Here is a 26,200-nt window from a genome sequence, read left to right on the forward strand (position 1 = left end):
GATAAACATAAATACTTAAGACTATGAGAGTAAAGCAAAAAATGTAGGTCACAGTGACTTCTCTGCTTGTAAGCTTGCAGTACTACCTCACATGCATGCAATTATGAAGTTCCATGATTCAAACATGAACAGCACCAAGAAATGAACTTTATATGCAAAATTTCAACAAAGTCATTGAAGCATAAAATTTAAGCCTCTAATACTTCCTTTTACAATAAAGGCGGCATACTTTTCATGATGCATTCCTTTGATGATTCAAGGTAGGATAGCATGCATTAAGCATTTCCAAAACTCGTCTGGTCATGAGTAAAATACAAAACACCACCAAAGTCAAAGATAAAATAACTGACTCAGACAAAAAAGTATTCGGAAACATACCTGCCATTTTGTTACACTTGAACAGAAGCTACATTCTGTCACAAATCTGATGACAAAAATAAGACAAGAGGTGACATAATTTGTATAGCCATTTATTTGTGTGAGAAGTGAAATAATGCTTACTTACTGTAAGTATCATCTGCTCTTGTTTGCATTTAAAATGATAAAAGCACAGTGAGAAATAAGGGTTCAAAATGGGGAGCGGAAAGTGTAAAACTGAAATCAGAACGTTGCAAAGGTCACAAGAGTACCATTTCTGGTATGATTCACAAACTTTAGGAGTGTGCTTCTGTGGAAAATAGGTCAACAAATGGCATCTTGATTAACAACAGAGAGACTACCTTCAGCTGGAAAGGCTTCCACAAACAGAACAGAAAGGATACAATGAATGACACAAGTACAAATTCAATGATAACAGACAAATTCTAGCTGCTATAAGAATATTTCATTTACATAGCCATGGACTTAAATGCCATGCTAAAAGAAGAAAGTTGTGATACGAGAGATAAACTGTAAAAAGTATATGGCATGGTGTCATGAGGAAAGAATCTGAACAGTAAATGAAAGTGAGATAGTTATTGGCAATGACAAATATATTTGGAGAAGAAAAAAAAAGATGAATGTTATAGGTCAGACTTGGTTTCTTCCATTCACAATCATAAAATGTAAAGTCATGATATGTGGGTGCATAGCATGTACGAGAGTCAAAGGAAAAATAAAATGCTCTGAAAGGTTCTGTATACAAAATTTATCCCCTGTTCTGGCTGGACATTTCCAAGAATTCATGACATGGGATGACAACATGAGTGTTCATCATTCATCAAGTTCAGATCATCCAGGAATATAAGAGAACAAAAAAAATAAAACAAAATGGCCAGCACTATCACCTGATATTAAAATAATAGAAAATTTCTGGTTGATTATTAGATGGAAGTTTCAATCTAAACTCCATCTGATAAATCAAATAATGCTCTGTTTGATGAGATCAGTGCATATGGCGGAACATTTTCACACACTATGTTCAAAGATTGTATAAATCTATTCCTAGGCAACCAATCCATGTACATATGAGAGGACTGAAAGGACCCTTGATAAAGTATTCAAGTAAATCTAGTAATTGTTCAGATTTCTGTTTTCCTTTTGAAGTTGAAAGTCAATTCTAATTTTCATCTAAAACATCATGGCAGTCATTTTACTGAATACATTTTGCACATGATTATAGGTCATGGTGATCTTTTGTTATATAGGTCTGGTACAGTGATGCACATCATAACCAATTTCATGTTTCTAACAAGAACAGTGCCTGAGAAATTAAATTAAAAAAAAACAGTTATGGAAGCATCAAACATGTTGTTGTTGTTGTTGTAGGTTTTAACGACATTTTTCAGCACAAGATAGGCTATACATGGCGGCCAGTATAACTGGTGGAGGAAGAACCCTGGAAAACCCAGGGAAGAACCACCGGCCCATGAGAAGCTACTGGCAGGCTTTCCCACGTACCCACGCTAGCCAAGCCTTGGACTTGAACCCATGCAGACAGAGGTGAGATGGCAGTGATCCGTAACGGTGAGCGCTTTAAACCACTCGGCCACTTGAGGCCCCCATCAAACATGTGCCATAGTGATCTACTTTTGCAAAGAGAGTATGGTGTTCGTCAAGATCCATACCATCACCAAGTTTATTAATTCTTAACAAATAGTATGTGTATAGTGTGCAAAAAACCTGTAAAGAACTTTTGCCAGTAAAATATTAAATGTGGGTCTCAGTGACCTTTATCTGCACAGGTATTGTACTTAAAAATATGCTAGTTAATATAGGAATTTACACATCAATATGGTAAAAAGATAATTTGGAAAAATCTCATGTTCTCATAATAATATCTGAATCATATCACATTGTATTCTTATAAGTCTATTTTTTAAATAAATCATTTCAAGTCAAATAGATTTCCTATTTCATATTCAAAGCCATTCTTGAAGGCCACACCAATAAATATTGTTAAATTCTCAAAGTTTGGGAATAAACCAAAATGTAATTGCTGTGGGGACCAATGAACTGCAATTTTCATTAAATATAAAGCAAGAGCAAAGATCTCTTTTGATTAAAGACTCTCACAAGGGAATGGCATCAAAATTTGTCCAACAGGATAATACGCCTGAAGGAAAGCACAAGCCTAAATCTACATAAAGAAAATAACAAAGTTGTTAGGTAGGGTTTAACGCCATTTTTCAGCACAAGATAGGCTATACATGGCAGCCAGTATAACTGGTGGAGGAAGAACCCTGGAAAACCCCCAAAAGAACCACCAACCCATGCGAAGCTACTGGCAAGCTTTCTCACATATACGCGTTAGCCAAGCCTGAGACTCGAACCCATGCAGAAAGAGGTGAGACAGCAGTGATCCGAAATGGTGAGCGCTTTAGACCACTCAGACACTTGGGGCCCGAAATAACAAAGTACATGTAATAGGAAACTAATTGTAAGAGAACAAAAATGGAGCAACCTTGATGATTCTTCTTCCAGAATAAAAATTTTTTATCAGTCATACAAAACACACCAAACACAAAGAAATGGTTGACAGGGAAAAACTAGTAAAATCTTAAAGAACTATTAACATTTTGAAAAAATAGGTGACATCCTTCATGTTCTAACTAGCTTAATATGCTAGGAAAGAGCTGAGGGGTGCCAATACAAAACAATAAGGAAACCAGTAAGTTTGTATAGGTTGCCACTGACATGCACAAATATAAATGACAATACTGATCCTGGCAATGAAATGTACCTCCATTGAGTCATATCAATTCTGTATCTTATTAATGGACAATGATGGGGATAAATATGTAATCATACTGTAAAGGTTTAATGGACAATGATGGGGATAAGGATATAATCATACTGTAAAGGTTTAATGGACTATGATGGGGATAAGGATATAATCATACTGTAAAGGTTTAATGGACAATGATGGGGATAAGGATATAATCATACTGTAAAGGTTTAATGGACAATGATGGGGATAAGGATATAATCATACTGTAAAGGTCCCAGGAATACACATTTTGATCTCAAGTCCAATTAAAAAAATAATAGCTTACATTTATGCAACTCAGGCAAAGAATATAAATTTAGCAATAATTTTTATTAAAAAAATCTAAACTGCTCTAATGCTATCTGGATTCATTAATGCAAATCAAGAATCCAGTGCTCTTTCATATTGTCTGATAAACATATATCAACCCATCCTTGACTCTCACAACAAAGTATCTGTCAAATGACCTTATTCCACACTTGGTTGGATTAGCCTCAAATCATTCTGGCTGGAGATTTTGTCAAATGACCTTATTGCACACTTGGTTAGGTTAGCCTCAAATCATTCTGGCTGGAGATTTTGTCAAATGACCTTATTCCACACTTAGTTAAGTTAGCCTCATATCATTCTGGCTGGAGATTTTGTCAAATGCTGTTATGCCACACTTGGTTAGGTTAGCCTCAAAACATTCTGGCTGGAGATTTTTTCAAATGCCCTTATGCCACACTTGGTTAGGTTAGCCTCAAATCATTCTGAAAGGAGATTTTGTCAAATGCCCTTATGCCACACTGGGTTAGGTTAGCCTCAAATCATTCCGGCTGGAGATTTTGTCAAATGCCCTTATGCCACACTTGGTTAGGTTAGCCTCAAATCATTCTGGCTGGAATTTTGTCAAATGCCCTTATGCCACACTTGGCTGGGTAAGCCTCAAATCATTCTGGCTGGAGATTTTGTCAAATGACCTTATTCCACACTTGGTTAGGTTAGCCTCAAATCATTCTGGCTGGAGATTTTGTCAATGCTCTTATGCCACACTTGGTTAGGTTAGCCTCAAATCATTCTGGCTGGAGATTTTGTCAAATGACCTTATGCCACACTTGGTTGGATAAGCATCAAATCATTCTGGCTGGAGATTTGACTGTTTTCTATTCCAAACAAGACAGGATTAATGGAATTGTAGTGACAAAGTATTACACTAGCCAAGCTCTAAAATCTGTTATTAGTGATTTCCATTTAATTAATCTTTTTACAAAGTTATACTTTGATATAAAAACAGCAACATCTAGTTTCTCTGGTGGGGATCGACTAATTTTAATTATTTTTTTCTTACATGTTTTTACTGCCTTGCTTACCACTTTTGGGAAGCAAGTCCCTTTGTCATACTTCTGATAATGCCTAAAAGGCAAAAAACATGGGGGCCCAGTACGACTCTCAGATCATAGGCCCAAGCAGATCACACCTCTTTTCCCTGGATACTATTCAAATTGGATATGTGCAATTCAATCTCTGAAAATTGCCTTCGTTTTTACTTCTAATGACATTTTATGGCAAATTAATCTGATTATTTCCATCATTACCAAGTGATCATCTCCTAAGTGGGTATGCTGACATCATCAAAATTAATGATTATCAAAGTTCATCTTTACCACTCATAAGCCACTTATTACGTCATGGACATCAGAATGTAAATGATGGTGCAACCTTATGGACAGTATTTCTAGAAAGGGACCATAAACATGTACTTTAATAACCAATTAGTTATTTTAGTGTTATTGGCAGTGTCAGCTCCCTTCAATGTACAGTGTAAGTGATTTATCTGGATATGGGTTTGATTTGTGCTTATACGGGTGGTAGTATCATTTTAACCACTGAAATGACCATAATTTGCTGTAAGCATAGTATTTTTTATTTTGCATTCTTTATTTGAGGTATATGTTGAGGTTACTCCACGAGACACAATACTTACAAATATACAAACTTCTGACAGACAAAAAAAAACAAAATTAAGTATTCATGTAAATGTCTTATTTTCTTCAAAACCTAGAAAACTGTGACCCACAAAATATAAATGATACTATATTAATATTCTTTTCAGATGGTACCTGCTTCAGCAGAATATGTGCATATGGAGACCAAGTAGGATTCTCACCTCACGTTTACTTGCACCATGTGCATTTTATTCTCTATAGCCTAGGGATGTTGCAGAGAGTCAGTGCACTTACAAAGGGAGGAAGAAATGCCCTTCTTCCCTCTATAATCTTCAATCCCAGGAGGGTATGGGATCTTTATCTACTCAATCACAGGTGTATATGGAATCTTTCTCTTCCACAGAGAGTACTGGGACAGTTTCATTACAAGTCCTGCAGGACTGGAATATAACTCTTTTGTCCCACGAGAGTATGGGAAATTTTAATCCTGGATACCAGGAGTGTATGGGATCAGTCTCTTGAGAAGTAAAGTGATATGAAGAATCATTATATTCTATCAAGGGGAGGGGAGTGGAGACCCAGTTAAGGCATCGGAGAGCTGATCACGCCCCCTTAGAAGGGAAAGCAGCAATGTCATTCTAGGATGTCTGATGATAGGTTGTCCATCAGATCATCATTGGCCAACCAAGTACAGGGACTGGTCACCAGTCACATGCCACTGTCCACTGATAAAAAAACTTACATCACTAGTCTGGGGCCAGAGACTGGGTTGAAACCTCCTCTGTTTTTATGCCACTGATCCATCTGGTGGTGATAGGAGTTAGTCTTTATTCATTCTGGCAGGGGAAGGGGATTGGATTGGAATCCCATCTCCTCACTTTAAACCTGCATAGGCCTATGAAGTGGGAGTAAGACTGGGTCAATGTTCCTTTCATTGTAGGTATTGTAGAACATTCCATCTAATGGTCAGTCAGAAGTATGAACATGGACAAGGGGGCTTGCATCATGGAAGAGGTTAAGTACTGCAACTACAATGTCAGCAGCCTAGTTAATAACAGTTATAGAAACAGAATTTATGTGTCAAATACCATTGCCCAAATTATACATTTTTCACAATCCAACCACAGTTCAGTTTATTTCAGTCAATAAGTCAGGTATTCAGTTTGGCAAATGTTATTGGAAATGAAAAAAATCTTACTAAAAACATGCAGCTTTAAAAAAAATCTATTCACATTGATTTATGGAAAAGAGAAATGAGAACTCACTGGATTGCATGGACTCTGTAAGGACAAAACTAGAAATGAACTAAAAAGATATTTCAAAGAATATTCAAAATTAAAAAGTTATTAACTGAAGCAAATGAAATATGAATATCACAGCTGAAAGCATGCCAAAAGTATTTCCAATTGTTATGAACACCTTGATCAAATTCAAAATCTGAACAGCAGGATCAGAAATAAAAATCAATAATTTTGAGGTTCCATTACTGGAAGGCAAAAACCTCAGAAATAAATGATAAACCTTGTAATTTTTCTATGACCTTGAAAATAAGTGGGGTCAGAGAAAAGAAATATCTCAAACAGAATATGTCAATTTTACATACAAGACTAGTTTAATTATTTTGACAAGATTATGCAGATTTATATACAAATAAAACCACTGATGTTATCCTATTTGATTCATTTTTTTAATATTTACGACAAGTTACAAATGAAAATAATGGATTACTAATCACACGAAAACAAACAAAAGAAGAATCAAATGAAAGAACTGATGCTCTACTGGCTGAAAAGAATTTCCAGGAAACAAAATATAAAAAATTATTCTTTTAACTGCATTGTGTTGAAACCATTTTTAAGATGAGGAAGTAGTGAAAACTTGAGTTTTAAGATGAACACTGTATCATCTATAGTGGAAGTTCAAGCGGTACCATTTTCATCAATAACAACTGGGCCTAGGATAAATGTATGTGCGAAGTTTCATACTTTCTTTGTCTCTATTTCTTAATAAATATTCTACTGCAAAATTTCTGGCATTCCTCAAAGTGGTATATGAGTAGTGATAACACACTTGTGCCAATGGATGGATGGATAACAGACAACAGGCCATCCCATAAGCTCTTCTAGTCTGACCAGCAGAGACAAAAATGTAATTTAGAATGCCTCATTAAAAGTAATAAATCCCAAGGTCCAGATGGTTGGACAAAAGATCTTTTTATTAAAAAAAAATTGTATGTAATTCAGGACAATTTAGTCCATCTCTACCATATGATCTGTGATTTAAATACTCTCTCAAAATCTCAAAAACATACACGTATTACACTTCTATGTAAAGATCAAAATGAATCCCAAAGTAAGGAAAAATTGGCATTTTATTTCCCTCCTAAATTTAGATGTTGTCAAAAATTATTAAAGGTTGTCAAAAATGCAAGCATATGGATCACACATTCAGTGTCAATGGATGCTCTAGTTAATACAAAGACCAATTTTCAGAAATATTTGTGATTAAAGTACAGAATGATCTAAAATGTACCTTTATTTGTTTCAACCAAATTAAGGCATTTTATAGTCAATTATTTATTTATGAAAAACTTTGAGGGCCTTTGGTTTTCACTATGATTTTAACAGACATATCTTATTTAATCAGATATAAATATTTATATATTACTGTACATGGCTATACAGCTGAATCCTTCTAGATTTCTATTAAAAGGGGAGACCACCAAGGCTGCAGTTTCTTGCCATTACTGTATGTTATGATTTATGAAACTTTTGCAGTGAAAATCAGAGTTGATAAAGCTGGCATTACAGAATAATGCAAAATAAACTCATTCACATATTACTTAACTGGTAAAAAAAACATCTAGTGACAAACTTAGTTACAGTAAATCCAAGGGTGTTTTCATTGGCAAAAGGAAAAGTAGAAGTGGATGCCCTTTGTGAAGACTTTAGATCAGCAGTCAAAAAAAAATTTCAAGCAAAAAACTAAACAGAAAATGGTCATTGGGCAAACAATTGTTTGAAAATTTAAAATTGTATCTTTGACAAATTGAATATTATTAATCTTATAGTTTGTTGCAAATCATGGTACACTGCATCAACAACTGACCTCTCTAAACATATGTTACGACTCCATGGTCTTAAGTAACTGAAAAGAGTGAAAAACAACAAGTTCATAATTGGGGCCCCGAGTGGCCGAGCGGTCTAAAGTGCTCAGCATTCCAGATCACTGCCATCTCAACTCTGTCTGCATGGGTTTGAGTCCAAGGCTCGTCTAGCGTGGGTATGTGGGAAAGCCTGCCAGTAGCTTCTCGTGGGTCGGTGGTTCTTCCCTGGGTTTTCCAGGGTTCTTCCTCCACCAGTTATGCTGGCCACTATGTATAGCCTATCTTGTGCTGAAAAATGGTGTTAAACCCTAGAACAACAACAACAAGTTCTGTCAAATTCAAAATATAATTTAATTCTCTAAAATAGTGAAAAATTTACAAAACTTTGAGTATGGTGAATAAAATCCTAAATAGTCATAAAACTTCTATCACAAGTCCAATAGTATCACGTAATCCAAACGAGTTCCACAATAATCTGAATTAAGTTCACTCTGCTGTGCTGATGTGCTAATAGTCTGGATGTATCACAATCATAAACCAAACTGCCCTTAAATGAATCCACAGTAAATTCAAAATAACTACTAAAAAAGTCTGAGCATGTTTGTAATGCCAATGAATAATTGGAATCTATAAATAAATCCATTCAGATTATCACAACTGTCTCTTCTAAGACAGATGTTTATGCTAGGAATAACTGTTTTCCTGTAAATTTTCCCTTCTATCAAAAACTGAGACAATACAGAAAGCAGAACTGAATCATTTCAAAATCGCTTACTGTAAACAAGGTGAAGTACCTTAGCAGCAAGCCAATCAGAAATTAGGTCAACTAGATTTCCCTTGGGAGAATCCCATAACTGTACCAAACTCATCAATATGTTTACTTCAATAAAAGTACATCTAACTATCTTTGAAACTATGATCGTGTTTACAAGAATGACCTAATCTTAGAGTACAAACCTACAACTATAAAGAATAATGAAAGTTAACACACATAATATAGATATACATAACGATTATATCACACTGATTAACAAACATAGTCATACACATACGGAATTTTAAATTGGAGCTCTTATCCAGGAAAATGTGCTAAAGCCCTTTTAAGGACAGTAGTGTAAAGGTGACAAATATAGAACACAAAATTTGTTCTACAAGGACACAATGTATAGAAACGCCTAGATGACAAATATAAAGCCAAGTAGAAAATGTTTACCATATACTGTGTACGACCGCAGCTAGGATCACATTGCCCAAATTAAGGATTAACCAACTTTATGCATACGCTTTTTGTCACAAAAATCTATGAAAACTGCCAAAATATATATTAAATGTTTCTTGAGTGAAATGCTAATTTAGAATTCTAATTTCCAATTCTGCAAAATCTTGCCTAAACATTTCTATCAAATAGAGTTGATGAATTTCCTATTAGAATGTAAAGTGAAAAGATTGTATAATTTCAACTGCAATGCTGATGGATTAAATGAAATAATACATTCCTAGATACTGTCACAAGCAATGTCTGTTTCAAAATGATGATAAATTATAAGATGTTTCTAAAAGGAACATCCTTCTGCAATGATAGTAAAACCTCCAACTATCTCTTAGTGAAATATAAAATTGTCCTTTGACTGCACAATCTGGTTTGTCAATGAGATAAAAAAATTGTTTTAGGGTTCCTTTCCAATCATATTAATCTGAAATGTTGCCAGATAAGCAACTTAAGGATACATCCTATTTTTAATAACAAAAATGAAATATGCAATCTGGTAAAAACATATACCTGCTTATAATGAAGAAAAGTAAACAGTACTTCTGTAACTGCCCTTTCCTTATCAAGGTTCAAGTTTACAACTTTCAGATCTGAAATGGTCCAATATTTGGACAAAAGATACCTGTCTTGTCTTATCCTCTTCTTTATTTTCTACTGAATATAAAGCAAGTGTGTTTAAACGCATGATTGGATTTTGTAAATGGTCATGAATTATAATGATTGGAACTTTTTTCAACAATTGTAAAAAAAAATGAAAATGTGTCTGAAATTAGATTTAAAAACATTATTTATATTGTCACGTTATAAGTACGGAACAATAGCCAGATTGCAACATGTATATACTAGACCCTGAGGCTAATTAGTTGCTTCATAAATGTTGCGAGTGTACGCTGACATCAAAAGACGGGGAGAAGCCATAGGAACTTGTTACTGGCGTCTTATTCTGCTGAATGCGATTCACAGGTAAGTGGCAGGAATTGCTGGTGTTGACTCAAAAGAACATCAAATAAGGGTCGTAAATCCACCCTTGACAGACTGCCGGGGAGGGGGCAATGTCTGCTAATTATGTGGACCATAGGTGAATTGACATCCACTCGGAATTGAGCAAGGTGTGGCCACCATTGGAATCACAAGTTTAAATCTAGTGTCTTGAAACTAAACGTCAGTAGTTGCTAAACCATCTTGCGGGGATTACATAAGGAAGTTGTAAGCTACTCCGACGTCATTCGAAATTGGCGGGAAACATCGGAGCTTCGGAAAGGTCAGTGACTTATTTGCTCGATTGTCACAATCTATTACGGCAAGGTAATTGTACTTTAATTATGTGCAGTATGTATACTTCATTACTAGAATCGTTAGTACATAGAATTACCATTTGTTGGGTTTGATTCATTTGTAGTGTTTTACATGCATATTTTGAGATATGAGCAATGTTTATGTAAAGAATTAATATTGTAATTCGCTATTTGGTTAATTCGTAGTAACCTCATGCATTTATTCATGTGATATTCTAGATCTGCAAATGCTGAATTGAATTATAACTTTGTATAATGGTTGCAGTGTGCAACATTAGTTACTATGAGTATTTGACTATTTGTGTATACTTTGTAGGAGTATAATGTGTAAGGATATAACAGCCCATGGATATGTGGATATCTGTGTACACTTTGTAGTACAGAAATGCATCTGATTATGTGATATTGTTCTGTATAGTAAGATTGAGAATCTATATATAACGATGTCATGAAATCTATTGATACATGCATGATATGCAGTTGATTCCGTGTATACCATACCAGAAAGTATGGGTATTTCGATGTGCACGAACATATGACCAACGAAGGTAATGGCTTATCTGATGATAGATTGTTATTTATTGTGAGGCTAGATAGTAGAGGAATATACTAATGTCCTTGTGTGTGTTTGGACAGGAAGCTTTTAGGGACCGGAGGAGCTGTAGGAGAGAGAGAAGGAGAGAATGGAAGTGGAAGGTTGAAGGACGTGGGTGTTGGACTGAAGGGGTACTGGATACCAGTTAAGAAATACTACAGATCAAGAGATGAGTAGAAACACAGGACAGGAGGAAAATCTATCATACTAAGTCAGATGATGAAATAGGCCATCACTTGGTCGAGTGAAAGAAGAGTGATAGGGTTTTGAATATTGAATTTCATTTGAGGAAGGATTATCTGTAATTGAATGGCATTAAAATTGTTGTTTATTTGAATTTCACCTTTTGTGTATTCAGTAATTTAACTGTCGGCATTGCTGACTGGGGGCTCGGAGCTTTGCATCTCTATCACTACTTCAATTTCTAACAAAAACAAGCCAGGGTGGGTGTTCTGTAATAATTAAAGATAATCCTGGGAGCACCCCACCCCAACCTAAGGTAGTCAACGACGAGACCCTTTACATATAAGAAACAGGCAGTGTTTTATTTATATTGCTCTTTTGTTTCTGATACATTGCTAACATACATTTTGTTCACTTTTGCAGCTTTTCTTTTTGTACAAAAATTGCCATCAGATAAATGGCTGACCTTAGCATTTACAAAATTGCAAAATTCACATCATTTCATGTCAAGTAACCTTGACATTTGATCTACTGATCACAACTCAAGAGTGATCTGCCCTTTATAAATTGTAATAAAACTATGAGTTTAATAAAACTTGAATGTTGGAAATGTAGGAAGAGTGTATTTATTATTTGGAACCCAAAATAAAATATTTAGGTCAAGTGACTGTACATATATTTGATTTAATTTAATTGTTTATAAGTTTTAAAATCTTCTTATTTTTAATTTCATTACATGTCGATGTAATGTAACTTATTTTTTAACTAGGAATTTGATATTTTCCAGAAAATTCAATGTGAGCTGAATCTTTTTATAAATACCTAATAACAGAAACACTGTTTCTATTTCTGACTTAGATCCTGACCTTGATTCAGAAATCACTGAGACAAGTAAACAACTATTTATTTTTATTTTATTCTCAAGTAAAATGATTGGTTTTTATCAAGGTCATACTAGGAGTACTTGATTTTTTACATGTAAACAGTCTCTATTTTGCAATTCTGGGTTTTCCAATGTCTATAGAGATATTTCTCAATTGGGCTTTCTTCTTTAAACTGGAAGTGTCTGTTATGACAGTTGGGGCTTAAAACACTTGATGTCATGGTGTTCATTTGTTTGTGACCAGTTTGGAGTTATACCTTAAATTTTATTCAGATAATTGGGATTCTAAAAGATGAATTCTTTTTCATGGAAATAATTGAGTGGTCATACAGAATTCTTGGACAAAGACATTTCTTTAAATTTTACTCAGAAATTCAAACACCGGAATATTGTTTGTGGAACAGCAAAAAGCTGTAGACAAAACAGCACAATACTGACTACAGTATACATCATCACCTTCCATTTTGGATTTTTTGTTGGGACTCGAACTCAAATTTCATTAGAACATTTCATTACTAGGACTTCAACAATTTAATTCATGGATTATTCTTGGATTTGATTCCTAAAACCGTAAGTTCTTACTTTTTCATTTTTACAGTGTTTTAACAGTGAAATAAATTATTTTATTACATTTTTCAAAGCTTGTTGTTTTCACTCTTTCTTTTGTTACTGTTTATTAGAGCCTAAACACGTAACATAACATGACCATGACCTTTGCTGTCTGGGAATGAGAATAAATTAGGAGGTGCCACTGCCCAAATGAAGATAACATATTTAGTCTGATGAAAATTATATCCAATAAACTTCACTTGTCAAGTTGCAAAAATAAAAACAATGACCGCTTCAGCGACCTTGAGATTTTTAACTACAGCCTCCAAACTAACAGGGAGCTGCTCCACCCAAGTCTAGTCTAGTTTGAAGAAAATTGGGCCAAGGAAACTTGATTTATTATTCACATAGGAAAATCGCATTTTCAGTGCTAGTATCCTGGACCTCTGACCAAGCAACACCAAAACTGATCAGCTTCTGTCTCTATCCACTGGTAAGTTGCATATGAAACTTGAAAGAGCAAGACCATAGCAAACTAAAGTTATGTTGAAAATTTCACCTCTGTCTATAAATGGATGGACAGATGGACATCAATATATTCCTGCATGTCTGATTAGGGGATTACAAACAACAACAACAACAATGTGTTCAAAGAACATGAATCCCCAACACCTTTTATGTCTGACCCCAAAATTGGAGAAATATGAAATAGATGCAAATCCTGACCAAGATATATATGGATGAACACATGATTGATGAGGGTAACAAACCACCTTCCACATTGTTGCAGGGCATAAAAATCAATTTGTAATTTCAACATGTGTATCAAAATGCAAATCTGATAGTCTTAAAACCCCAGAACTTATGCATATTTACCTTCATGCTGGACATCTATTCAATAGCAGTCTACAAACAATTTGTACTATTTCATGAGTACAGATAAATTGTTTTACATCTCAAAAATTATGTTGGTGACATTTTAGCTGTATTTTATATATTCACTGAACATGAATGGATGTACTTGTAGTTAAAATCTGAAAGAAACCTATGAAAAGCTTCTGACACTGGACAGTACTTTCAGCTATAATACAACAGATATGAATTTCATCAAGTCTGAATGAAGGATGTTCTATAGAAACACTTCAATTATAATATGATTTTTATGTTTTTTAGATTTTAAATCAAGTTCAGTCTCTTAGCTTTATGATAATTACAATTTACTTTTACCCTGATATTCTGAAACCTTTATACAGCTGAATGAAAGTATCTTTGTATATTGAATTCTATTAAATGAACTTGCTGAATGTTTCCTCCAAAAGTCAACTTTGCCACATGTTTGGTAAACAAGCACAGTGACCCCCTAATTTCTTATCAGATAGGTAATTATGAACAGGCTGGTACCCATTGACAGCGCTAGTCACAGTGAGCTTGCTTCTTTTGTTGTTTCGGTGTGGTACAAAAAAAGGTGCATAGAGTAATCTAGTTTGATGAGCTCAGCATGATGTGTGTTTATGAAATTAAACAAAATATTTAACCAAAGTTAATTATGGATGTAAGAAATGATTGGCTAAAAAAACGTAAGTCATACAGTAATCTAGTTACGGCATGGTTGGGTTACTTCCTACCAAGGATGCAAGAAACATTTTAGCTGAAAATATTTATGTTAAATATGCATGTATAGTAGGTCAAAGTGAACTAATTTTTACATTTCTGAGTTTTCTCCTTGATATGCACACACAACAGTTTTCATGAGTGTAGATAAACAGAATAAATAAAATGACAGTGCAATGATGGGATAGCTGAATATTCAGAAGTCAATGAAGCAAGAAATTAGGTTACTGTAGCCTAATTTTGGTATTATTTACTTTTCCTAAGATACATCCAAAACATAATTTATTATAATGTGGCTGAAAATACACAAGTATCACAGTGTCCTTAATTTGGCATGGTTTGGTTGCTTTTCTTTTAAGATGCATCCACATGCCAGATTTCATGTTTAGATGAATAAGTGTCCATGATATTGGGGGTATATCAATCAAAGTGCTAAAAATACAAAAGTCACTCAAGCATGAAAATTGTCACAGTGGCCTAGTTTTGGTATGTTTGAATTGAGATGTTCTGGCATATTCTAACATCAATTAGCATGAGTAAATTGTTTTTGTTGTGGGGTTGAATGCCATTTTCCAGCACAAGATAGGCTATACATGGCAGCCAGTGTTAATGGTGGAGGAAGAACCCAGGAAAACCCTGGAAAGAACCACCGACCCACTAGAAGCTACTCGCAAGCTCTCTCACATACCCACATAGGCTGAGCCACAGACTCGAACCCACGCAGACAGAGGTGAGACGGCAGTGATCTGTAATGGTATGTGCTTTAGACCACTCGGCCACTCAGGGCCCCGCATGAGTAAATAAGGTCCAAAATGATGACATGATGTACAAAGAATAGTATAAAATAACAAGCAAACCTCTATATCCTCTCCAAATTTTGGTGATAAGGAAATAATGATCAGGAAAGAATGAATCAAAGAACATCATAATCTAGGTATATGATGATAGCAAGCCCAAGTATGAAAGAAATGACAGGAGAACAAAGCTTTTATGCAGTGGTAAACATGACCATAAACATAGATGATTCCTGGGATAAAGCATAAACTCTTCTGTACTTCTAACCAACAAGTTAAAAGACATTAGGACAATTATGCAGTAGTCCACAAAATATTATGCTGGGAAAGAATAAAATCTGTTGTCAATTTTTCTCATGTTTCATAACTTACTCAACAACAGAACAGGTTTATGTCTAAATTATAAAGTTACGATGGTGAAATATTGTTGTCAACAAACTGTTCCCTTTAGAATCATAACATGTAGGTTCCAACATATGTATTTGTTACATTTGGGAATTCTTAATAATAGCATGTCATAGCCAATGACTATATTGTATTAAAATACAGTTTTCATAGCAAATGACTGTAGTATTAATAATATAGTACGTCATAGCAAATTACTATTGTTTTAGTAGTGCTATTCGTCATTGCCAATGGCTATTGTATTATAGTACAATTTGTCACAGCCAGTGACTACTGCATTTTGTATTGTGTTGTTAGAATTTTAATTAGTGCACTTACCCGCAAAGCATACTGCCATTGTCCAAAGAGTTTTGCAACATTAGAACCAACAATATAACCCAGACCACTGAAAAATAGCAGGAAAATATTATTGTGTTAGATATCAATCCACTACTAATATATTAGGCTAATCCTACTGCAAACACTGACCATCAGCTGCCAATACATATACAAGTGTACTTTTTTTTTTAAATAATGCCAGGTCATTGGTCATTCATCACCAATGACTAGCCTGAAATCACAAGATATCAGACACTAAATTTAACAAACATATTTATGAAGATGAAACAAAATATTTTACATGCACTGCAGTGCTTTATAAAGTATGTGTAATTTTGACATTCTCCAACCCATTTCAAGTTGACATTTACATCATCAGAATTATAACATCAGAAATTAAATTTTCTCAAACGTCACAACTAGAAAAGGATCTGATCATTATAAAAGTAAACGCAGAGCTGCCAACCCTCCAGACTTGCAATAGAGAAAAGAGGGATAAAAATTAGTGAATTTTGAACACAATTAGTGAAAAATTATATCATGACACTAGCTCCATTCATTTTGATGGTCAGTACTGCATTATATGGAAATCCAGAAATAAAACTAAAACATATAATTTACACTGATTACATGTACAAATTTATTTGCAGCCAGATTTACTGATATACACAAACTTTATGCTGTCTGTCATGATATGATGCTGTGGCAGACTTGAACTTCCTCAATTGGGCTATGGTAAATTTGTTTTCAAAACAGTTCAGGCTTCTTGCCTGCTGTTTAATCATGGTGACTAAAATTGTTGCAAATTTTCTGCACCTAAGGAGGCACTAAAGTTTGTCCTATTTTTCCTTACAATAGGAAATACTCTTTCACTGTCACTGTTGTTGATCTATAACTGAGAAAGGCAGCTTATGTTCAACAAGAAAACTCAAAAACAATGCTTCAGCCTTAGTAGCTTGCAAGACTTGAGTAAGTGGCTTAAAGTACATCAGAGCTGAAATCTGCTGGGTGCTCTTCATTTTTCCAATATCTATGTGCTTTTTGGAAGCTGAGTGCTTTTTCACACCATTCTGCCACCTGCCCCCAAGGGCTTGTATTGTCGCTTACAATTTATCTGTCGTGCATGTACTATATAATAATAATAATAATAATATTATTATTATTATTATTATTACATTCCCAGTTCTAAAATTCAGAACATACTACTGTATGAAAAGCATAATGTACATTGATGTTTGATGGCTGAATGCAAGACATATTGTCAGTGTACTCCAGTCTATATTTAACTTGTGGAAAACGTATCTTTCTCCATTGAGGCGAAAACATTTAAGCTGTTGTGTAGCTTAATTATAAAATGGTATTAATAAAATGATATTAATCCATAAGATGAAACATCGAATGATTAACAATTAGTGGTGTCTGCACAAGTGCAGAAAAATATGAAATCTAGCAAATTACAATACATGCTAATCTTTCAATATCTCAAAAATTCCTACACTCAAAAAAGTTGCATTCATTTGGTGTTTGTTTAACAAAAATTATAGTTGCAACAAGTATGTACAAATGCAATTGTAATAATAAAAATCTGTTGGGCCCCTGTTTTCTTCACGAGTATTTGCAAACCTTCAGTTCTAAATATAGATTATACACTTTACAATGCTTGCTACAGGGCAAACTGTAACACACGAATGTTATGGGTATGAGTGACCACTGCTGCCATTTTGACTTGCACTTAACGGGATAAAATTCATTTTATTCATGAATTAAGCCAACTGAGAATTCAGGAATTGGATTTTTTTTTTTTGCATGCAACGTGAATCTGAATCGCTATCTCAAGTCATGAAATTCATGCCAAAATCATGAGAGTTGGCAGGTCTGTAAATGATACACTTTTAGTTTCAAAACCATTTTAAAAATCTTACAGCATTATCACTAAGCTAATAAATTTAAATGATATCACTATGGCTTTGCCATCTCCACTAATTGCCACTCTTTTATTTTACATCATTAGATCTAAATTTGTACTGCCATTGCACCATCATGTCTTCATCATGCATTATTAAATATTTGCCATACCCAAGAAATGACGATTTGTGATGTTACTGTTATCAAACCAACAAAATTACATTTACCATCAACCTCAAACTGTCCTACAAATACGAGTGCTATCTTAATGTTTATTAATCTGCAGTGTATCCCCTATGGGTGCAAGAACAAGAGTCAAAAATCACCTTGGTGTCAAAACAGTGGGTCAGACTGAGTAAAAAACAAACTTTGCTACCAAAAATGAGGGTCAAATTAAAATTTGGGGGTCTCTGAAACACAAATGAGGGTAAAGGGAAACAATGATTAATCTGTCATACATGGTTTTAAAAATATTTTTTTTTTTTTTTATTAACCCTGTAATAGGTTGACCAATAGGTCGGGGAACCATCACCTTACAATCAAACATTTCTGGTTATCAGATAATCTAGGGATAATAAATATAATCTACAGAGAAAGTAAAAAAGAAAACACACACGCATATACACATGCATATGGCACACAATCTAGGTGACATGGCCTTTGTGATATTACAATATTTTGTTCCTGTTTACCATCAAGTCAGAGACAAGTTAAATGTTCATTGTTGAGGTCCATTTTTGAAGAAATTGGTCCTCTTTTTTATTTACCTTAGCAGTGTATTTTTCAATGTTCTTATGCATTGCAACTATTTGCTTAAATGCAAAAATAGAAGGATTTTTCATATTGAATCTGCAAGTATAAATATAATATTTTGCCAAAATAAGCAGAAAATTACCCAAACTGTCCAGTTGTTCACTTCCTAAAAATGTTTCTTTTTTGGACAGATGTACAATATTTGGGCAAAAAGGTGCAAAAACTTCAATAAAACGGTACCAAAACTGTGAAGTAATACTGCAGTCATAAAAGAGATGCTCAATACTTTCAGTTTCACTCTTACAGAAAGTACATTTGTTGTCATCAAATATGTTAATTCTTTTAAGAAAATCATTAGTAGCGATTATTCTGTGGATTAATTTAAAGTTAAAAGAGATCAACTTGGTATCCTTGGTACAGCATTTTGCCCGGCTATATATATCAGACCACTCCTCACTACTTATATTTTTATTAAATACTTGCATCCAAGCTTCTTGCTTCGCAGTGTGTTGCCTTTTAGTTTCCTGTAAAAGATCTTTGTAAACAAACTTGAGTGAATCTTGTTTTCGCAAGTTCGTTATTTTATCCTCCTGCTTATCAAAATTATTATGTACTAGGTGGTTTTTTATGGCATCTTTCCATGCTTTAGGAATTCTGGATATTAAGGAGAAGTATTTCAAGAAATCATCGCTTCCAGTTTTTTGTTTTATTATCTCAAAAGGTATTAAATTACCGTGATCATCTACTAGATCGTTCAGAATTTCAAAACCAGCTTCTGTCCAGGATTTGTATTGATAAATCATTTTAGGGGGGACAAAATTTAAAATACTCATGGATAGATACTCGTTAGGACTTTGCGGTTCTTCTTTCCATTTAGATACTGCCAAAATTACATCTCTCCAAAAACTGTTTTTAATGAACTTACTAAATTCTTCTAATTTCCTTCTCCCTAAATTCCAAATATCCTTTATATTTCTGAGTATAGTTGTATTGACTAAGTTCTGCCACGTTCCATCTTCCTTTTCCAGCAATCTTTTAACCCATCTTATCTTAATATACCTAATGAATGAAAATATGTGTATCATATTTAGTCCTCCCTCGTTTTCTGGGGAAACTAGTATATCACGTTTTATTCTCTCTACTTTTCCACCCCATATAAATTTAAATAACGTGCGATTTAGTTCTGCTTCAACTTTTGCTGATGGGTTAGGAAGTGCTGAAAAAAGATGTATGAATATGGGCAGAACAAGAGTCTTTACAACAATTACTTTACCAACTACTGGCAGATGTCTTTGACTCCAGCTTGCCAGTATTCGTTTTGCCTTTGTTAGTTTCTTCATATAATTAATTTCCACCATCTGTTGTAAATCTGGAGAAAATTCTATGCCAAGGAGTGTAAAGTTCGAAGAGGACCAAATTAGCCCCATTTCGGGACATATTCTTTCATTAGAAAATTTCCTGTTTCCAATCCAAATAGCTTTTGTTTTTGTTATGTTACATTTAAGTCCCGATAATAGAGAGAAACCTTGCAAGATATTCATAGTTGCTTCAAGAGAAAAACTAGATCCATCAAGAAGAATAAAAGCGCCATCGGCATACTGACCCAATTTATATTCACTGGCGTCAAAGATTACTCCCCGTACATCCACATTTTGCTTTAAAGTTATAGCTAAAATCTCAACCCCAATGATAAACAAATAAGGTGCAAGGGGATCTCCTTGACGACATCCTCTTTCAAGTCTAAATAAAGATGACATATGTCCATTATTTATAGCACAACTATTAGAGTCATTGCAAAACAGTTTAAACCACTTACAAACGGAATCACCAAAATTAAAAGATTGTAGAGCTTCTTCCACAAAGATCCAGTTAATTGAGTCAAAGGCTTTTTCGAAATCTATTAACAATAATAAACCATATCTGTTTTCATTCTCAAGTTGGTCCATGATATCATATAATAGTCTGGTGTTTTCTCCAATGAATCTACCCTTCATATATCCTTTCTGAGTATCGCTGATTATTGATGCAAGAACCTTTTTAATCCTAGCTGCAATTGCTCCTGAAGCAATCTTATAAACAGTATTTAAAAGTGATATAGGTCTCCAGTTTTTAAAATATCTTCTGTCTTTTTCCTCCTTTGGTAGACATGTGATGACTCCTTGAGTCTGAAAATCTGAAAGTTTTCCTACAGTATATCCGTAATTTATTGATCTACATATAAATCCCCCCAGAGACTTCCAAAAGAATTTATAGAACTCTACAGTGAATCCATCCGAGCCAGGACTTTTTCCATTTTCCATCTGTTTTAGAGACATACCGAATTCATTAATTGTAAGCAGACCCTCGCATGATTCTCTTTCCTCTCGACTAAGTTTAATATTGTGATTAAAAAATCTATTTCGAGTTTATTGAGTAGCCTCGTCATCAAGCTGAGCAATTCTACTTTTGAACAATTCCATATAAAACTGTTTTTGTGCTTCTAAAATATCTATTTGGTCAGATATATTTGTCCCATCATCTAAAATAATTTCCTTTATTGTCTTATTAACATAGTTTCTTTTTTCAAGATTTAAAAAGTACTTTGTGCTTTTTTCCCCAAATTCATACCATCTAGCTTTAGATCTTAATATAACACCTTCTACATATTTTTTCCTAGATTCCTCTAATTCTGCTTTTTTTCTCTCTAAATTTTCCAGAATTTCCCCATTTATGTTATTCGACAGTCCCCCCTGAATTTCTATTATTTCCTGCTCAATTTTCTTTAATTTTTCCCGTTTCTCTTTTGATTTCCTAATAGAATAACATATAGTTTCAGATCTTATTTTCATTTTCAAAATTTCAAAGAACATTTGGTCGTTGCAGGAAAGAGAAACATGGAGAGAGTCATCTTTATTTCCCCCAACATAATATTCATTTACAGTGTCAGTTATACACTTTTTGACCAAATCAGTATACTCAATGTTCCTCAACAGTTGGGTATTAAATTTCCAATATCCTTTTCCCCTTGGAAACGTTGAAAACGCCACACTCAAAACAATAGCTGAATGATTAGTCTTGTACCCTGGTAAGATACATACATCAGCTGTATTCACATGAATGTCATCCGATACAAGAAAGTAATCTAGTCTACTTTGTTTCAAGGGAGATTTTTGCCTCCAGGTATACATCTTTAAGTCTTGGTTGGAATTTCGCCAGGGATCAATTAATTCCAATTCGTTTTTCAGGTCTTGAATCTCTGCCCTAGACTGTTGGTGTTTGTCATGTAAAATATTATAAGTATCCAAATCTAAGTCTTGAACAGTATTCCAGTCTCTGCACATTATAACTGATGAGTTCTCAAAAAGTAAAGTCTCCTCCTTTAACTTTCTAAAAAAGCTAGGATTATCATCATTATAACCATACAAATTCACGAGGGTTATTCTGTTGCCATTAATTGTAATATCTAAAATAATAAATCTCCCTTGACTGTCACATCTTTCTCTATGAATTATAAATTCAAAAGTATTTCTAAAAAATATTGCAACCCCAGCACTCTTACTAGAGCAGTGGCTAAATATACATTTGTATCCCCATTCAGCTGCCCAATATATTTCATCGTTCTTTGTACTATGAGTTTCTTGCAAGCATATTATAGATACATTCTTTTGTTTTACCCAGTGGAAAATATCCCTTCATTTTAAGACTGAACCTTGCAGGCCTCTAACATTAATAGATATAATTTTTATGTTATTATCCATGAAAACAGCAGAAATTGTACACATACATATTCTTGTACAGGAATGTATGAAGTAATTATCACCTTGAGTTTATCATATGCATGGCTTTCACACTCACACTCACACAGAATACAAACATTCATAATAAAATCATCCATGGTGTTACAGTAAATGCTGTAGCTTTGGCTACATTTAACATTGATACAGTATACTATGGACAACAAGTGAAACAACTCCATTTGCGATAACTCTTAAGCACCTCTGACAGACCTTACCAGAGCTAAGACAGTTTTGTAAACCAAACGGCACAGATTAAAAAGAATTTAAATTACAACTTAATGAATGAAAGAAGGGGTAAAAGGGAAGAAAAAGAAAGGGTGAAAGAGTGCATACATGGAAGTGGTGGGTGATTGAATGTATGAGCAAAAAATGTGAGACTGAGAGATTTATCGTGGAAGACTAATGTTGAGAAAAGTGAGTAAACAACTGAGTAAATGTGTATATGAGAGTATAAAAGTGAAAGATGATTTATAAACTAGTGAGAGAATTTATTAGGGAGAGATATAACAGTGGACCAGCGAATAAATAAACATATTAATTAAGGATAAAATTGGTGAGGGAAAGAAATGTCTTATAAACAAAAAATTAAAACAAATTAGAGTCGAAAAAGGAGTATAAAAACAAAAGTTCACATACCTATTCGGTCAATTTCATAAGTTCACAGAATTGCATATTACACTTATAATCTAATTTTCTCATCAATTTCATCATAGATGTCAAATTTTATCCTTTTTCCTGATTTGGTTTTACCATACACAGATCCATTAAAGTACCATGCACTGTCAATTTCTTGATGCCTAGATAATTTATTGATAAGTTCAGTATTCAGCCTGGTTACATCCTCTACCAGTCTAATTCCTTTGTACTGCAGAAAATCCTTCCTCTTCTTGATAATTGGAAGTTTACAATCCAGACTCCAAAATTTGACAATCACTGGCCTTGGTTGTCCCTGTCGACCTGGAATCCTATGCACAGCCACTATGTCACTGTTATCTAAATTAATTTTTGTAACTTCCTTCACCAATTTCGGAATTCTCTCTCTCAGATTTTCATTTTCCTCCTCCTCCAGCCCTAAAACTTTTATGTTCAGCTTCCTTGAATATTGTTCGAATTGGTTTGAAGCTGCACTTGCTTGCTCTGATCTCCTCTCATAATCTTTCATATCAATCCTCATTTTGTCATTTTCCTTCTTTGCTTCCTGTAATTTTTCTAGCAACTGGTGGTTTTCAAATTCCAGTGAATCCACCCTATCCATCAACTCTCCTGTCCTCTCCTCTACTACCCTTTCACTTTCTGCTACTATCTCCTTTCTCAGATCTTCCTTCACATTCTCTAACAATTTCCTCACAATAGTTGTAACAATTTCTGTTAGGTCATCTTTTTTCACCAAGTCAGCAATAGCAGATGTAAAATCTGCTTTTGAAATGCTCCCTCTGAGACTTTGCTTTATTTCATCCAAGTCCAGCTGAATTGTACTCAAGGTTGATTCACTCATACTTGTGTCAGATGTCTCCATTAGGGTGCCACTCTGTAATCTGGTTTTTATTTGTTGCTTGCCTTGATCTTTCTTTCCACTCATACTTGTAGATAATCTTGTTTGGACTAATTTTTTTTCACTACTCAGTTGTGACACTGACATTTATTACTCACCATGTGCCAAACAACTCTTACAATTGAAGGCAAACTACAATGAAGTAAGTAAATGAGTCAAACAGATCAGGTAGGGAATGTCTCAAAACTGCACCACTAAACTTCCATCTCTATTCCATCATATTTGAATTTTGAGTGGAAAACACATTTTTTTCAAAATTGATTAAGATCTACCAATAATGTTGTATGTCCTGCATTCATTGAATATTCACACATAATCCCAACAAGTATGAACCATTTCACTGTAAAAATAACCACTTATAACTGCCAAAATCTACAGAACCCACTTTACTAGCTTCCACCTGGTTTTAAAAATATACTGTATAAACTGTTATTTATTATTATAATTATTATTAATATTATTATTATTATTCAAGAATTATATGATGAAATAAATAATATAGATAGATTATGCATTTACATGTGCACAAGAGGTGATTTTATATATGAAGAAATATCAACACATTTTGGGTGATACATTTAGGTATTTAGGAAATACGATAGCTATGTCAGGAGAAGAAAATTTACTGCATAGAGTGATTTGGTTTGTTTGTTGGTTGGTTTTTATGGCACACTGAATACATTTTTAGCTCTATCATGCATGGGGAATGGGAGCATAGTGCCTTTTCAGGAACACACTGAGGCTGCTGACCAAGGCTGGCCTGGGCAGGTATCAAACCCATGACCCATGACCCATGGATTTTGAGATAGATGCTAGAGTGAAAATATCAAGACACAGGCATATCTGTTACAAAGGTAAAATGTGCCAGTTATCAACACTGAAAAAGAACATAATTCTGCAATACCCTGATAACTTATCATACCACTGCTGAACCTACATAATCATTCATACCTTAATCTTTATAATTTTTATACATATGTGCATGACAATGATTCAAGTCTGGTAACATTACATTTAACAATCTTTATCAATTTTTTTAAACTTAGAGATAAGTAATGGGAAGTCTTCAAATCTTCAAAGTTAGTATTAATACTATTCTATATAAATGACAGATATCACATTTGAGTCTTTTGACTCAATGGCCTTAAACTAAGTAACAGAAAGAAGTTTAGCAAAATTAACAAAATAATTTATTTTTCTAGGTTACAAACTGAAAATCTAAGAAGAAATTACAGTAATTTGAATTAAATCCTAAATAAGAGTGCTCTTAAAACTAACTTATTTCGACTGCAATAACAAACTTAAAGACCTAATAATGTTCCCTACCTTAAATATTTTCAGCATGATTTTTTGTTTTTTAATTTCATGGTGTTTGTTTTTTGAAATAATATCATTATATATGTTTTTTTATGTTATAGCTGTTGTCTAATGTTGTAAAGCGCTTAGAGCTTCTAAAGATTAATTGCTGTTCAAAGTACTCATTATTATTATTATTATTATAAATAATCCTAAAAATTCTATCACAAGTCCAAAAGTATAAAACGTCCTGAATGAATTCCAGTATTGACTGTTCTGATGTATTAATAGTCTTGAAAATGTTGATGTACCAATAACCTCGATGTATGACAATTATATAATCCAGAATGTCTTTGAATTAATTCACAATAATCTCAACATAGTGATTTCGTCCAAAAAGTCAATGAGCACTTTGTAAGTGCAATTAATAATTTAAATAAATGATTCCTCTCAAATTATATCTGAGCACAACAGTAAATGATACACGGACTGAACTTAAAACAGGAATAAATGATTTTGTTTACCATAATCTTGTATATAAAAGAAATATAAAAACAAAGGACACAACAAAATGACCAGATGCATGTCACATGGTCATTTTTCCAGAACATTCTAAGTTTGCAAAGAAGATTAGGCCTTAAACTTATGATGAAGTAAACATCTTTAATACAAAATGTCAAAAGTCATAACTACTCTACCCTCAATCATGGACAAAAGGTCATGCACACAAAATAAATTAAATACATATGACAATGATATATGAATTTACAACCAGTTATAATGTTTTATAAATG

The 26,200-nt window shown here is 33.8% G+C and overlaps 1 protein-coding gene across 3 annotated transcripts in view; it reads right to left on the minus strand.

Annotated features, from left to right (window-relative positions):
• LOC149777583 (protein spinster homolog 1-like) overlaps positions 1 to 26,200 on the minus strand; it is a 165,918-nt gene that overhangs the window by 45,972 nt on the left and 93,746 nt on the right. For all 3 annotated transcript variants that reach the window (XR_016416191.1, XM_089942207.1, XM_089942208.1), the window contains exon 5: positions 16,125 to 16,191. Coding sequence is in view for 2 of the 3 variants with exons in the window: in XM_089942207.1 (XP_089798333.1) it covers positions 16,125 to 16,191 (67 nt within the window). In the remaining variant the exon portion in view is untranslated. The remainder of the gene's footprint in view (positions 1 to 16,124; positions 16,192 to 26,200) is intronic.

The sequence above is a fragment of the Sinohyriopsis cumingii genome, chromosome 18 (assembly GCF_028554795.1).
Source record: "Sinohyriopsis cumingii isolate HCF-2022 chromosome 18, ASM2855479v2, whole genome shotgun sequence".
In the NCBI taxonomy this organism is placed as follows: domain Eukaryota; kingdom Metazoa; phylum Mollusca; class Bivalvia; order Unionida; family Unionidae; genus Sinohyriopsis; species Sinohyriopsis cumingii.